This window comes from Chiloscyllium punctatum, chromosome 15 (genome assembly GCF_047496795.1).
Source record: "Chiloscyllium punctatum isolate Juve2018m chromosome 15, sChiPun1.3, whole genome shotgun sequence".
Lineage (NCBI taxonomy): Eukaryota > Metazoa > Chordata > Chondrichthyes > Orectolobiformes > Hemiscylliidae > Chiloscyllium > Chiloscyllium punctatum.
Genome location: NC_092753.1, coordinates 59,238,677 through 59,254,549, shown reverse-complemented (window position 1 = coordinate 59,254,549; position 15,873 = coordinate 59,238,677). Strand labels below are relative to the sequence as shown.

The 15,873-nt window shown below is 43.6% G+C and overlaps 1 protein-coding gene across 2 annotated transcripts in view; it reads right to left on the bottom strand.

Moving 5' to 3' along the window:
• Positions 1-14,492, bottom strand: part of ttf2 (transcription termination factor, RNA polymerase II) — a 58,587-nt gene extending 44,095 nt beyond the window's left edge. Inside the window, exons 1-5 of one of the 2 annotated variants that reach the window (XM_072585220.1) lie at positions 14,407-14,492; positions 8,229-8,340; positions 4,843-4,929; positions 4,186-4,252; positions 540-1,628 (exon numbers count right to left, since the gene is read on the bottom strand). In XM_072585220.1, coding sequence (XP_072441321.1) covers positions 540-1,628; positions 4,186-4,252; positions 4,843-4,929; positions 8,229-8,340; positions 14,407-14,434 — 1,383 coding nt within the window. In that variant the 5' untranslated portion in view covers positions 14,435-14,492. The remainder of the gene's footprint in view (positions 1-539; positions 1,629-4,185; positions 4,253-4,842; positions 4,930-8,228; positions 8,341-14,406) is intronic. The other variant, XM_072585221.1, reaches the window with a different exon arrangement.
• Between the last annotated feature and the right edge of the window lie 1,381 nt (positions 14,493-15,873).

The window sequence follows — 15,873 nt, the reverse complement described above, 5'->3', positions numbered from 1 at the left end:
TTCTCCCTACGTCTGTGTGGGTTTCCTCCCACAGTCCAAAGACATGCAGGTTAGGTGAATTAGCCGTGCTAAATTGCCTATAGCGTTAGGTGCTTTAGTCAGTGGGAAATGGTCTGGGAGGGTTACTCTTCAGAGGATCAGTGTGGGCTTGTTGGGCCAAAGGGCATGCCCCCACACTGTAGGGAATCTAATCTAAACATACTGGTAAGTATTTTCTTGAACCCTTCCCAATTTAATAATATCCTTCCTATATCAGGGCAAACAGAACTGCACACAATACTCCAGACGAGGCCTCACCAATGCCCTGTACAATCTCAACAATGACAGTCTAACTCCTTTCCGTACTCAAAGGAGTAAGCATTCTTGCTGACTTTAAATGTTTTAATCCTATTATTTCCCATCCAGCATGTTCCTCCAATTCAAGAGGCCCATCACATCTTCAAAAGGATAGTTTGGGATTAAGTACCTTTGCCATTCCTAAGAATGATAAAACAACACTGATGTCTAATTCTTATGTTATCACTACTTGTGCTTATTACCTTTTTCTGTTTAAGCTGAGCAGTCAGATGATTATGTAGTGCCACAGATTCCTTGGTCTCCATGGATGCTGATTTATACTCAAAACCAGGAAAGGTTGTGATCGTTCTCTGTCCATTACTTAGATCTGTTTTTTCAGTAGCTGCTTTCTGCTTAATGTCCACCAACTGATTGCCATCTGTACTTTGTTCTAACTTGGAGCAGCTATTTTCTGCTGTAATACAGACAGGTGATTCTGCATGAATTTGCCCATATGATTTCAGCTCCTGATTCGTTTTACTATTTGAGTTAGAACTGTGCGTACAAAGAACTGAATGGCCTGCAGTAGCAGTGCATTCATCTTTAGTGCCTTTAGTCTGTACTGGGGAGTTTTCCAGATTGTCTTTTGATTTGGTCTGTTGGGGGATCCTGGCTGTACAGCAGTTCAGAGTGTTATTTGATTTTTCACTTTTGCAACTAAATCCACCATTCTTGCTTGATGATTGTGTGTCCCTTAGTTGTTTCCCTTTCAAGAGCACACTGCTCTTGATTACAGTATCCCCATGATGTGGTGAGTGCTTAGATAACTCTTCATGAACATGCTTTTTCTCAGTTCCTAACTGCACCTTAATTTTGTCCATGTCTGGGGATGGTTTTAACACACTTTCTTTGTCCGTTTCCAAGAGACCAGATGGCTTTATATCTTGTAAATGGTTACCCTTTTCCTTTTTGGAAGAATCAGTTCTTTCTGTACGAGTATCATATGCAAGGAGATGAGATACATCATGCTGGGTTCCTTCAGAACCTTTAGTAACAGATTTTCTAGCCTCACTACATGACTTCTCCTTGATCTTGAACCCATCAGGAGACTTCTTCACTATTTGCTTATCTGTAATTGGTAAACCGTTTGACTTCAAGCAGTCATCACCATCTTTATTATCTTTTGCAGGCTCAGATGTTTCTTTGTTACTATTAGCGGTGGCAGCTTTCCAGGTAAATGGCTTCGGACTCCCATTTCCACTCGGTATTCGGAAAGGATTTCGATTATGTTTCTTATGATGGTGGGACTGTCCTCCATCATGATGGGTGCTGCTCTCTGTTGAATTTGGTTCCTGGAAAATACAAATATCAATACCCTGTTTACAATCAAAAAAAGAACACATGCTACACATGGTCTACTATTTTGTTTTTTGGCAAATTGTGGTTTATATGAGAACCAGTTGAATAAATCCATGTGGAATATTGTTTCTTTATCAAGGCAAGGTTGGCAGTGCTGAATGCATAATTAACCATTCCTGCATTTGAGGTAAGCCTCATATGTGGCAGCATGAGGAGAGCAAAGATCAAACACAGGACACAGTATTTAAAGCACAACATTCACACTGCTCCTGAACTGAAAGCTCAATAAAGTATATAGCTTTACACAAGAGCTCCACTTTCCAAACTTTCACTCCTTGACAGCATGGCAGATGTAAATTTAAATTGAGGCGTTCAAAAGAGAATTTGGTCATTCTCTTCAAAAAAACAATGTAGGACTACACGTAAAAGTAGGGGAGTGGGACAAGACAAGCTGCTCTTGAAGGGCGCTGGCACGGAGACTATGGACTGAATGGTTTCTTACTGGGCTGTAATAATTCTCTGATTCTATTATCTGGTCTCTTTGAAAGAGATTGAAGAGTAATTTCAATATCAACACAATTGAATCATACCAACTAATGAATGTGACTTCATTTAGTTAGCACAACAGAGATTCTCCACATCAACAAATTAATTTGGATTTGCAGGTCTGAAAGGTGCAGTGGCTTTAATAGACAGATAAGCAGTTGACTGGTATTGATAGCAAAGGTTTGAGCAAGAAACAGTAACCATGTTTCTTATGAGCACCATTGGTTCAAATTCTATAACAGCTTAGGCAAAGTGAAAAATATTGCTGTTCACACTGTTCAGGTCTTGCTTGAAGCGAACCTTCAGCCTCTCGGTTAAAGCAAAACATTTGTGCACAAAGCTGAATAGATTTCTTTTTAAAAGCATAATCAATTCTTTTGTCCTGAAAGGTTCCTGGAAATTCACGGAGAATTGAGAAAATATGAATTCAAAATTCTGGAGGCTACCTATAATTGTGGGCATTCCCTATCATGTTCTGCAGGGAATTTTCCCCTGTAGGGAATTTTAACATTCATCTGTCTTATTGGTTTTAATGGAAAGGGAATACTGGAGACGGACGAATTCACAAACAGCAATTGTCGTGCACAGGCTTCACACAATAATATCCTCACAAAGTTGGGTTTACGTTCCTGTAAATTGTAACTATAAATGAAGAGACTTTAAGTAAAGCGCAAGAATTAATGTTCAACCTGCAGTTTTGGATTCATGTGGCTTTCCTTAACAGTGAAAAAAAATTAACAAATTATACCTGCTTCTTCCAAGTTGAACAACAGCATTTTAAATGTCAAACTCCTACACTGATAAATGAAGTAACTATAAAATTAAAAGAAAGAAAAACTGTAATACTCTACTTGCACCTCCTGCAGTGGACCCCCCCCCCTGCTCAGGCTGTGTGCCAGGAAAACCTTTGTTTACTGGGCTTTGGACACTTGTTGGGGCTATATCTTGGCAGATGGCTGGAGGTGATCCAGACTACTCCATATTGCTGCTTTGTTGTCCATTTGGAACACTGCTCAGTGAGGCGGTGCTTCCTGGTTGCTTACAGGGCCTTTGCTCAACCTCTCCTCCTGACAGTGAGGTACTGGATGTGGCTCAGCTCACTGGCACTCCCTTCCAAATCCTTCCCTATTGTGGTGGCTCGAGCCAAAGGGTTCCTGCTGCGGATTGTGGTCACAATGTGGAGGAACTGCTGAGTTTTCACTGGACTGGGCAGATGAGGCAAAAAACACTGACTGCTTTGATCTAGATGGAGCTTAGTAGCTCTCCTTGCACTGTTCCACTGACTTGGCTCACCATTAGCCCTACATTTCCAATTATTGCCTGGCAACGTGGGGCAGAGTTCATTGGTCTGCTGGCCAGGAGGGGTGGCACTGTTATATCTGGGATGCTCCTACTGAAGATGTCACATTGCAAGGCATCTTGTGGGGATGCAAACAGGTGAGGACTGTGACATGGCAGGGTGAGTGGCAGCTCTAATGAGTATGTGAGAGCCTGACAGTTGGATGCAGCATGGGGAGAGATGCAAGTCTCTGAGGGAGAAGCTGTACCAAAATGATACCTAACAAGTCAGGAAATGTACTGCAGTAAAATGATCTTAAAATGAATTTTGTGCACTCAACCAGTTTTCCAAGCTAAACACTATTAAAGTGAGGCAATACAAATAAATTGAAAATGCAGATTCCCTGTATTGGAAAACACCTTTGGAATTGTGAATATAAAAGAAAAGAAATAATTTCCAACTTTACAACTCCGCAGTATTTCAAATTGGCCGTAAACACTTTTGGATCTTTGATGTCAAGGAAGACACTTTTAAAAAGTGTGTGGTTTTCCTTTATGCTTTGTTGACAATGGTTCAAAAACAAAAACTTGGAACCATGGCAAAACATTCCAACTTCTTAAAGTAACAATAATGTAAGTCTGGTTTTGTCAATGTAATTGGTCATCAGCATTACAACAACATAGCTATTTGACAAATGCCAAATGTAAATTCCTAACTGCCATTACCTGCCAAGGAATATTTCCACACCATTTCAGATTATCAGCCTTCCCTTTCACACAGCGATAGTATAACCTACAGAAAAAGCAGGAGATAAGTACAGAAAATCAGAAATGCTCTGGCCCTTTATGCTTTGGGAGGGAAATTAATATGCTGATAAATGCTTCACATTAATAAACATATATATGCCAACACCTTTGCACATATTGGAGACTGAACTGGTTTAGTTTTCTGAATACAGTCAGTGGCTATCTATTGTACACAGAAGCAAAACAACGATTATGATCCTTTGTGGAAGTGAGCAACGACAATATTGTCTCAGACAGTGCTACTTAAAATTAAGGCCTATGGCTGTATGGCCAGACTTTGGGATTCAAAAAGGTTATATATCTAAATCAGCTCACTCCACTTGGAAAGGAGAATATATCCACAGAATCCAAACCACAGTATAAAGAAGAAACTGTAATATCTCCACTGGTCTATGAACTAATGCATCTCTTCCACAAGATCAGCTTGTAAAACTTCTAGAAAGATTTACAGGAAGCAATGCAAAAATGATAAGGTCCCTCTATCACCTATCAGAGTAAGAAGCATACCACATGAATTTCATGTTCATGAGAAATATGAATTGGAGTTGCTTGCATAATAGTAACAATAAATCTTACCAATAAGACTGGGTGCCTGATTTTGCAGAGATGGCCTGAAGTTCCACAACTGAGCCTGTATGTACCAGGCAGTGAGACACAGGAATGCTGTGAAAGACAGATAATATCACCACAAACTACAGAATACATGATAGGCATTGTAATTGGTGTCAGAATCCCCGAAAGAGGCAAGGTGGACATTGAAGAGAGAGAAGAAAATTAGTTAAGATTCTCAGTGTTAACTGTTATCCTGAAAAAGAAAATATGAGTCTGCATCACTTATACTGAAATCAGGAGGGGAATCAGGTTTGTAAATACCCAGGGTACATTTAATCCAAGGATTATTTTCTAAACAAAAAAATTACAATTGTACATGTTCAGCATTCATAGTGTAATTGTTATTATTTTGTAAATAAAGATGAATTTTGATGCTACCACTGAATCTTGTATTCATGTACTGACATTGAGATTTTCTCATGAGATTTTCACAAGCATCGTGGAGTAACTTACTAACACAGATATCATTTGGTTAACCACATAGAATAAAGGAGTCAGTGTCTATATTAAAGCTGTGTAAACACATTTGTGGAACATTGCTCTTTATATTCCACTTTGAACTGAGGTGGTAGATACAATAAATTTACTCAAGATTCATTTGATATAATGGAAGCATTAAGGTAACTCCTGCTGGTGGGACAGGCAGCGAGAGAACCACACTGCATCTTTTGAGAGTTGCCCATTGTTGTGGGCCCAGCTGATGTTATTACTGGTCAGGTTAGATTTGTTGACCTTGCTTTTGTGCACCTCCTGTGCAGTCGTGATGTTGTATGCCTCGCTCTATCCAAGCACCCTATGATCTATATGTCCTTGTTTGTTATAATTTGCCTCTACTGCTTGCAGTAAAATTTTCATTACTTAGGTACACATGACAACAACAATAAATCAAATCAAATCAGCTCAAACTAGACTGAAATCCAGCTTAATTGATCATATATGTATACAGTAGGCCCCCGTATCCGCAGGATATGTTCCAGGAAGGACCTATCGTGGAAGGCCAAATCCGCAGATAGGAGTGAACCCATTCATTTAAATGGGAAATGTACCTTCCCTGCAGCCTCCTGGTCCTTGGTTCTAGAACATTCCCTTTTATACGTTTGGGCCGCAGGTAACTGAAACCGCAGAAAATGATTCTGCGGATACGGGGGGTCGCCCTGTATTTTGTTTTTACCAAGGTGGTCTTTTACTGAAACATAAGCACGTATTGCTGCATATCTTGTTTAAACAGTAAAACACAGACGACATTTATTACACAAAAGAAACAAACATAAAAGAGTGAATCAAACTCTTTAAGGATCACAAACTTTGGAAGATTTCAAAACATGCAGTAAAACAATATCATTAATTCCAACTGCACCCCTTACCAATACTCAAACACTAGAGAGAGTTCACTTGTTTATCACACCGACAGGGCTTAAATTCAGTGATAATTCGATTTCCAGTCTTGAGATTCTGGCAGCCTCTTGTTCGGGTCTTCATAGGACTGAGTTTACACTTTTCCAGTGGCAAACAACACCTTAAGGGTTTTAGGTAAACAATTCTGGCTTGGAACTTTCAAACTAAACTTACGGTGAGATTACCTTTTTGTAAAGAACCAAATCTAAACTACCACCCTTCTTTGGGAGAATTTTCTTTTAAACACATCCATATCAATGGAGACACAATGAGCTCCTTAAGTAGACATTAATTACCAATTAACAGCATTAACTGACAGCTGTGTGAGAAAACCATCCATGGGCCTTTCTTCCGATCAAAAAGAGTGGGAAAGCTGCTGGCTCCCACCCAACACATTCACTCAGTGTCCTCCCACACTAATCTCACTATGGTAGAGGGAATTAAATTCCACTCAGTAGGCCAAATGGTCTCATTCAGTTTAAGAATTGGAGCTGTTATCTTGGAACACAGAGCTGGGATGCAGTTGCCTTAGTAATAGCTTGATCAACAGCACTGGATAATCAAGAATATGAAGATGGATCAGGAATCAAACTGGTTTGCTGTGGGACAGGAAACTGGACAACAAAACACTGAATGTTGTTCAATGATTTTGGAGGTCATGGATGGGGAAACCAGTGAAATTTGGAAAGATCATTTTTAACCAGAAAGTCATCAATAACTTAGCTAGCCGTCCAGATTGCAAAGAAAAATGAATGTGCAAGGAAAGTAATTTTTGGAGACTGCAAATAAAGAAAAATATCGTGTTCGCTTTCTTCATTTTGAAATAGAAATGAAAATTAGATTAGATTACTTACAGTGTGGAAACAGGCCCTTCGGCCCAACAAGTCCACACTGCCCTGCCCCGCCGAAGCGCAACCCACCCATACCCCTACATTTACCCCTTACCTAACACTACGGGCAATTTAGCATGGCCAATTCACCTGATCTGCACATCTTTGGACTGTGGGAGGAAACTGGAGCACCCGGAGGAAACCCATGCAGACACTGGGAGAACGTGCAAACTCCACACAGTCAGTCGCCTGAGGCGGGAATTGAACCCAGGTCTCTGGCGCTGTGAGGCAGCAGTGCTAACCACTGTGCCATTGTGCCGCCCATAAATGAGGCAGATCAAGAGGACATTTGATTTTAACTATTACTCTACACTCACTTACTGCAACTTTCTGACTTTATCTACAAAAAAAGTGTTTCTCAGTGATTAAACAAGAATTCGTGTGAAAGATTCCATTTCATAGCACAAAGGAGACTAGTGTTACTTCCCCAATTATGCTATCACAATTAGATGTTTGACATGGTGTACATATTGCATCATCTCGCTCCCACTTAAGCAATACTTGGGATTCACTTACAGAAATAACCAATGGATATGTTTTGGGCAGATCTGTGAATTGTTACAATTATCTTTCACATTCAGGACATGGCAAAATGTTTTATAGACAATTAGTTACTTTAGAAGTACAGTCACTCTTGTTTCCAATGTGGTAGCAAATGTGCATACAGTTAGATATTGCAGACATAATTAGATAAGGGACCTGTTAATTGATTTATTCAGGTGTTAGTTAAGGGAGATGTTGGTCAAAACAATGGGGGAGATCTGTCCTGTACAAATCGTTTGAAGATCCAATGCAAGGACAATAGGTCAAATAGCCTCCTACGGTACCACAACAATTCTGTAATTCTGTGAAATGTTTTGACCAATAACAGAAATTCATAAGATACTTAATGTTGTCATTCCCAGTTCAGTGATTTCCAACAACCCCTGGAACTCCACATTGGGTTTGGCACCAAAGGACTGCATTGTACACCAAAATGTTCCAAGATTATTAAAAATATTCTCTAAAACGATCATTACTTCCACTTCATCCTCAATATAAGGATCCTGAACAAACAATACGTACTCAGCAAGCTGTGTGAACATACATGGTGAGCCACCACGGTTTCCACAGATATAGAAACTCTTTCCTTTGGTTGCTCCATCTCTCACGCCAGTCTTCAGAAAGCAGGGTGTTCCTGCAGTACATAGAAAAGCACAATCAAGAAATGAGTTAGGATGTCAACATCAGGGAAAATTTACATTTATATTGCAGCTATCCTAAATGTCAACTGTCAGCTGATTATCTACTTATACCAGTGATTACACTTTAAAAAGTAGAAGGCACAGCCATCAATCTGCACACTGAAAGCTGTAACAACGTTAAAGTATTCAAGTTATTTATTCTGGCTGTAGGCTCAAAATAAATGTTTGCCAAGGTACCATCAGAACACGAGGAGAAAGTGAGGACAGCAGATGCTGGAGATCAAAGCTGAAAATGTGTTGCTGGAAAAGCGCAGCAGGTCAGGCAGCATCCAATGAACAGGAGAATCGATGTTTCGGGCATGAGTCCTTCTTCAGGAATGAGGAAAGTGTGTCCAGCAGGCTAAGATAAAAGGTAGGGAGGAGGGGTGTTGGAAATGCGATAGGTGGAAGGAAGTTAAGGTGAGGGTGATAGGCCGGAGTGGGGTGGGGGTGGAGAGGTCAGGAAGAAGATTGCAGGTTAGGAAGGCGGTGCTGAGTTCGAGGGATTTGACTGAGACAGGGTGGAGGGAGGGGAAATGAGGAAACTGGAGAAATCTGAGTTCATCCCTTGTGGTTGGAGGGTTCCTAGGCGGAAGATGAGGCGCTCTTCCTCCAACCGTCGTGTTGCTATGGTCTGGCGATGGAGGAGTCCAACGACCTGCATGTCCTTGGTGGAGTGGAAGGGGGAGTTGAAGTGTTGAGCTACGGGGTGGTTGGGTTGGTTAGTCCGGGTGTCCCAGAGGTGTTCTCTGAAACGTTACCGCAAGTAGACGGCCTGTCTCCCCAATATAGAGGCGGCCACATCGGGTGCAGCGGATGCAATAGATGATGTGTGTGGAGGTGCAGGTGAATTTGTGACGGATATGGAAGTATCCCTTGGGGACTTGGAGGGAAGTGAGGGGGAAGGTGAGGGTGCAAGTTTTGCATTTCTTGCGGTTGCAGGGGACAGTGCCGGGAGTGGAGGTTGGGTTGGTGGGGGGAGTGGACCTGACGAGGGAGTCACAGAGGGAGTGGTCTTTTCGGAACGCTGATAGGGGAGGGAAGGGAAATATATCCCTGGTGGTGGGGTCAGTTTGGAGGTGGCGGAAATGACGGCAGATTATACGCTGTACATGGAGGTTGGTGGGGTGGTAGGTGAGGACCAGTGGGGTTCTGTCCTGGTGGCGGTTGGAGGGGCGGGGCTCAAGGGCGGAGGAGCGGGAAATAGAAGAGATGCAGTGGAGGGCATCGTTGACCACATCTGGGGGGAAATTGCGGTCCTTGAAGAAGGAAGCCATCTGGGTTGTACGGTTTTGGAACTGGTCCTCCTGGGAGCAGATGTGGCGGAGGCGAAGGAATTGGGAATATGGGATGGCATTTTTACAGGGGGCAGGGTGGAAGGAGGTGTAGTCTAGGTAGCTGTGGGAGTCGGTCGGTTTATAGTAAATGTCCGTGTTGATTCGGTCGCCAGAGATAAAAATGGATAGGTCTAGGAAGGGGAGGGAGGAGTCTGAGATGGTCCAGGTGAATTTGAGGTCAGGGTGGAAGGTGTTGGTAAAGTGGATGAACTATTCAACCTCCTTGTGGGAGCATGAGGCAGCGCCGATACTGTCATCGATGTAGCGGAGGAAAAGGTGGGGGATGGTGCCAGTGTAGCTGCGGAAGATGGACTGTTCCACATATCCAACGAAGAGGCAGGCATAGCTGGGGCCCAAGCGGGTGCCTATGGCTACTCCTTTGGTTTGGAGGAAGTGGGAGGATTGGAAAGAGAAGTTGTTCAGGGTGAGGACCAGTTCAGTCAGTCGAAGGAGGGTGTCATTGGAAGGGTACTGGTTGGTACGGCAGGAAAGGAAGAAGCGGAGGGTTTTGAGTCCTTCGTGATGGGGGATGGAGGTGTACAGGGACTGGATGTCCATGGTGAAGATAAGGGTTGGGGATCGGGGAAGCGAAAATCATAGAGGAGATGGAGGGTGTGGGTGGTGTCCCGAACATAGGTGGGGAGTTCTTGGACTAAGGGGGACAGGACCGTGTCGAGGTATGCAGAAATGAGTTCGGTGGGGCAGGAGCAGGCTGAGACAATGGGTCGGCCGGGGCAGTCAGGTTTGTGGATTTTGAGCAGGAGGTAGAAACGGGCGGTGTGGGGCTGTGGGACTATGAGGTTGGAGGCGGTGGATGGGAGATCCCCTGAGGTGATGAGGTTATGGATGGTCTAGGAGATGATGGTTTGGTGGTGGGAGGTGGGGTCATGGTCAAGGGGGCAGTAGGAGGAGGTGTCCGCGAGCTGGCGTTTTGCCTCAGCGGTATAAAGGTTGGTGCGCCAAACTACTACCGCGCCTCCCTTGCCTGCTGGTTTGATGGTGAGGTTTGGGTTGGAACGGAGGGAGTTGAGGGCTGCACGTTCTGTGGGTGAGAGATTGGAGTGGGTGAGAGGGGTGGAGAAGTTGAGGCGGTTAATGTCACGGCGGCAGTTGGCTATGAAGAGATCGAGGGTGGTAAGAGGCCAGCATGGAGTGTCCAGGTGGATGGGGTGTGTTGGAGGTGGGAGAAGGGGTTGTCAGAGGGTGGGCGAGAGTCTTCGTTGAAGAAGTAGGCATGGAGGCAGTTCAACACTTCAACTCCCCCTCCCACTCCACCAAGGACATGCAGGTCCTTGGACTCCTCCATCGCCAGACCATAGCAACACGACGGTTGGAGGAAGAGCGCCTCATCTTCCGCCTAGGAACCCTCCAACCACAAGGGATGAACTCAGATTTCTGCAGTTTCCTCATTTCCCCTCCCCCAACCTTGTCTCAGTCAAATCCCTCGAACTCAGCACCGCCTTCCTAACCTGCACTCTTCTTTCTGACCTCTCCGCCCCCACCCCACTCCGCCCTATCACCCTCACCTTGACCTCCTTCCACCTATCGCATTTCCATCGCCCCTCCCCCAAGTCCCTCCTCCCTACCTTTTATCTTAGTCTGCTGGACACACCCTACTCATTCCTGAACAAGCGCTTATGCCCGAAATGTCGATTCTCCTGTTCCTTTGAAGCTGCCTGACCTGCTGCGCTTTTCCAGCAACACATTTTCAGCTACCATCAGAACACTCTTGCCCTTCTGCAAATAGTGCATGGAATCTTTTAAGATCATTTGAGGGGACAGATTTTGAAACAAAAGTTGGCACCTCCAGTATTGCAACACTGCCTGAGTACGTAACTGGAATGATTCCCTTGATTTTTTTCCTCAAATCATTAGAATGGAACTTGAATCCACTATCTCAGGAAGCAAGATGTTGATACTAGACCATCACTGTCAATTTCAAGGCACCAAGGTATTTTCTTAAAATGAATTTAAATGAGAATTTGTTATTTTGATAAGTTACACTACTTTGAAGGCACATTTCATTTAGCTGCAAAAGTGAACCATTTTAAAATCAATTCTGGCAAACAGGAAATTACATAAGGACCAAAACATCAAATGCGCTCTGGACGACTTTGTGACTCACAACACATGTTACAGAATCCATTGTTGTTAAGTGGAATAGAGAACAGCCATGGTCTCATGGGATGATGGGATAGACTCATGGTGGCCTACTCCTGTTCCTTTACAACGTTTCCTGTTTGGATCAAAACATGTAATATCTTTACTTCAAGCTCTTGGTCAGTACGTTTCAAACGTGCTGCACCTTGAAATTCTTTGGTGGTTTTGGTCAGCAATTCCAGCCTTTGTTGATAGTAAAGGAACAGGAGTAGGCCACCATGAGTCTATCCCATCATCCCACGAGACCATGGCTGTTCTCTATTCCACTTAACAACAATGGATTCTGTAATACCCTTTACTAGAAGAATCTATTAAGCACAGAATAAATTACGAGACCTGGTATTTACAGTTTCTTGTTGGAAAAGAACTTTACAATCCTACCACCCTTTCTAACGGAGTGTTTTAACTTCTTCCAAATAGTCAGGTTCCGATTTTATTGTTACGTTCTATTGTCCATCAATGGAAACAATTTTGCTCTGACTACTTTACCAATTCCTTTCAAAAATCAAAAACTTCAAATCAAAATAACACACCCCACACCCCAAGTCTGCATGGTGGCACAGCAGTTAGCATTGCTGCCTCACAACGCCAGAGACCTGGGTTCAATTCCCACCTCAGGCAACTGTCTGTGTGGAGTTTGCACATTCTCCCCGTGTCTGCGTGGGTTTCCTCCAGGTGCTCCGGTTTCCCCCCACAGTACAAAAAATGTGCAGGTCAGGTGAATTGGCCATGCTAAATTGCCCATAGTGTTGGGTGCATTAACCAGAAGGAAGTGGGTCTGGGTGGGTTACTCTTCGGAGGGTCGGTGTGTTCTTGTTGGGCCGAAGTTCTGCACTGTAAACAAATTCTCATTTGGGAAATCAAAATAGATCATTATATCAGTCATGTGCAAGAAATAATTAATAAAGATTAATGGAATGTTGACCATTTATTTATGGCCTGAAAATTGCTAGAAAATGCAGGGAAAATGCTTTGTTAGACTTACATGAAGCCCTGGAATGCTGCACACAATGATACTACAATATACAGTTCAGAACTCTGCCTTTAGGAATGATGTATATAGGCTTTGGACTGCTGATTCACCAGAATGTAAATACTCTGAGGGTTGATTTTCCTAAGCATTGGATCACGAGCAGTGTTTTGTTTGAGGTCATAGAAATATGCGAAGAACATTATATCAAACTGTAAGGAGAAATGAATCTCTATTCCATTTGGAAAGAGCATTTAGGAGCATCAATGATGATAAAGTGAGAGAGGTACTATATCTCCTAAATTTGCAGATTAACATGCCATAGTAGGGGAAGGTACTGACTAAAAAATTGACCAGGAAGTTGCAGAGACAAGTCCCTACAGGTCACTAAAATTTCAAGGAAGATGTGTTTAGCAATAGTGTCAAAACAGAGGATGATCCATCAAGTACAGAAGCCAATGGAGTGAATCAAAAGGACAAGGGCAACCTAACAGTACAGTTGATTACCTTATGTGAACTTTGAAATAACCACACAATACCATGTTATAGTCCAACAGGTTTGTGAAAGTACAAGCTACCTCATGGAGGAGCTGAGCTTCCACATAAATCTGTTGGACTATAACCTGGCGTTGTGCAATTTTTAACTCTGTCCACCCCAGTCCAACACCAGCACCTCCACATAATGAAATAATCAACACAAGCACAGGAGAAAAATTTTGTGCAGAAAGCTGAGGGAGCTGGCATGCACCATCTAACCAGACATAGCTTAACTGTTGCAGGGTTTGGGGATAGAGGACAAGATAGTTAGGTCAACCAAGAATCTCTTGCAAACAGCTAGCACATGGGTTGAATAAACCCCTTCTGTGTTGTACTGTACTATAACTCTGGGAGCACTGCCTGTGTTTCCAAGTGATGAGGTGGTGCTGGTATTCAACTCTGATGATCTAAGTTAAAAATAACACATCAGGTTATAGTTCAGCAGGTTTATTGGGAAGTATTAACTTTCAGAGCACTGCTCCTTCATCAGGTAGCGAGTGGGGCAAGATCATAAGACAAGGAATTTATAGCACACGTTCATAATGTCATGCAATTGACAGCGCAACAAACCTGTTGGACTATAACCTGGTGCTGTATGATTATTAACTTTGTCTATCCAAAAGCAAGGGTGGAAGAGGGGAAAAAAATGCCTTCAACATTTCACCTTAGGGTGGAGACAGTGAATTAATGAGGTTTCCCCACAGTAGCACATCTGCTAGAGAGTGACAATGGTCCCAGCATCACTTCTCACAATGGGGAAATAACCGGAAGTACACATCCTTCAACACTGATTGGTCCAAGATACATAGGCTTCCCCTCAGAGCTCCGCCCCCACGACCGGTTTAAAGCGCAGGGCTCTCGCCGATTGGCTACTGCGACGACCAATTAAAACGTCTGCTATCCCAAAGTTAAAACGTTTCAAACCAAAGGTGGGATTTATTCCAATTTCACTGGAGAGCTCAGCTTACACAAACTGAGGCAGTTCCCTGAACAGCTCGAGGAGTATTGTAACATACCATGTTCTTCACAGAACACCTTCTCCATTCCGCCCTCGGCCGGCGGTGCTGAACCTGCGGAGACTCCCGGACCACACACCACGTGATTCCTGATGACGCTCGGTCACCTCATCCAATCAGGGAACAGGGCTCAGCCCCATCCGGGCATTAGCAATTCCATGGGCGGCAGCTGACCGACAGGTATCTGAACCAATTGAAATGTGGGAACGGCGATGGGCGGGGTCAGATTGGGCCTCCCTCCCTGTGATTGGGTGAAGCGTGAGCTCGCTTGGAGGTGTGGCTGTGGAGTCATAGTTCAGCAGAACTGATGCATAAACTTACTTGATAGATCTGGAGTCGTCAGATGTATTAAAAAAACACGTAAACTGCACGCAGGGATTATTCACTTTGTGACTCCCTCGTCAGCTCCACACTCCCCACACACACCTCCTCAACCTGGCACCTTGCCCTGCAGCCTCAGGAAGAGCATCACATGCACCACCACTCCTCTCTCACCTCCATCCAAGGCCTCAAACAATCATTCCAAGTCTGGCAGAGATTCACCTGCACCTCCTCCAACTGCATCCATTGCTCCCAATGTAGTCTCCTCTACATCGGAGAGACCAAGCGCAGACTCTGGGACCGGTTTGCTGAGCATTTGTGCTCTGTATGCTCCAATCGACACCACCTTCCAGTTGCTAGCCATTTGAACTCCACCTCCCACTCTGTTGGCGAAGTGTTCATCCTGGGCCTCCTCTCACCTTAAGCATATGCCATCTAGTTTTGAACTCCCCTATCTGGGTAAAAAACTTGGCTATTCACCCTGTCCACACCCCTCATATTTTTATAAACCTCCATAAGACTCTGATGCTCCAGGGAAAATAGCCCCAGCCTTTCCGCCTCTCCTTGTAGACCAAAACCTTTCAACTCTAGCAACATCCTTGTAAATCTTTTCTGAACCGTGACATCATTCCTAAAGTAGGGAGACCAGATTTGAACACAGTATTCTAAAAGTGTCCTCACCAATGCCCTGTGACTATCATTAATTAATATTTAAGGTAATTATTGATGAGGACAAAGATGGACTGGAAAAAGAATTTCTTAATTAGGTGAAGGATGATTTTGCACCACTCTCTCAAAGTTTACTCCTGTAACTCTGAAATGTCCACGCTTCTACTCTGACTGCGTAAGCATTCTTGATAATTTCTCACCATTTGCAGCCACACTTTCTGCACCCAAAACTCAAACACTAATTTGACAACTTAAAGCTCAGATGAGTGCATGGCAATTGGCAGTTCAGAAGACCAGGGCTATGAAGAAGTATGAAAGACAATAGTTTTTTCACCTCAACTTCTGGCAGCAAGCTTGCAGGTGATGTTCACTCATGACTTGGTGTTTTGGCAGTCTTTTGGACATAGTGAGAGAAATTTCAGAGTGGTTAAGAGACACTCTGAGACAGGTGGTATTTGGTTATGCTGTACTTATCCT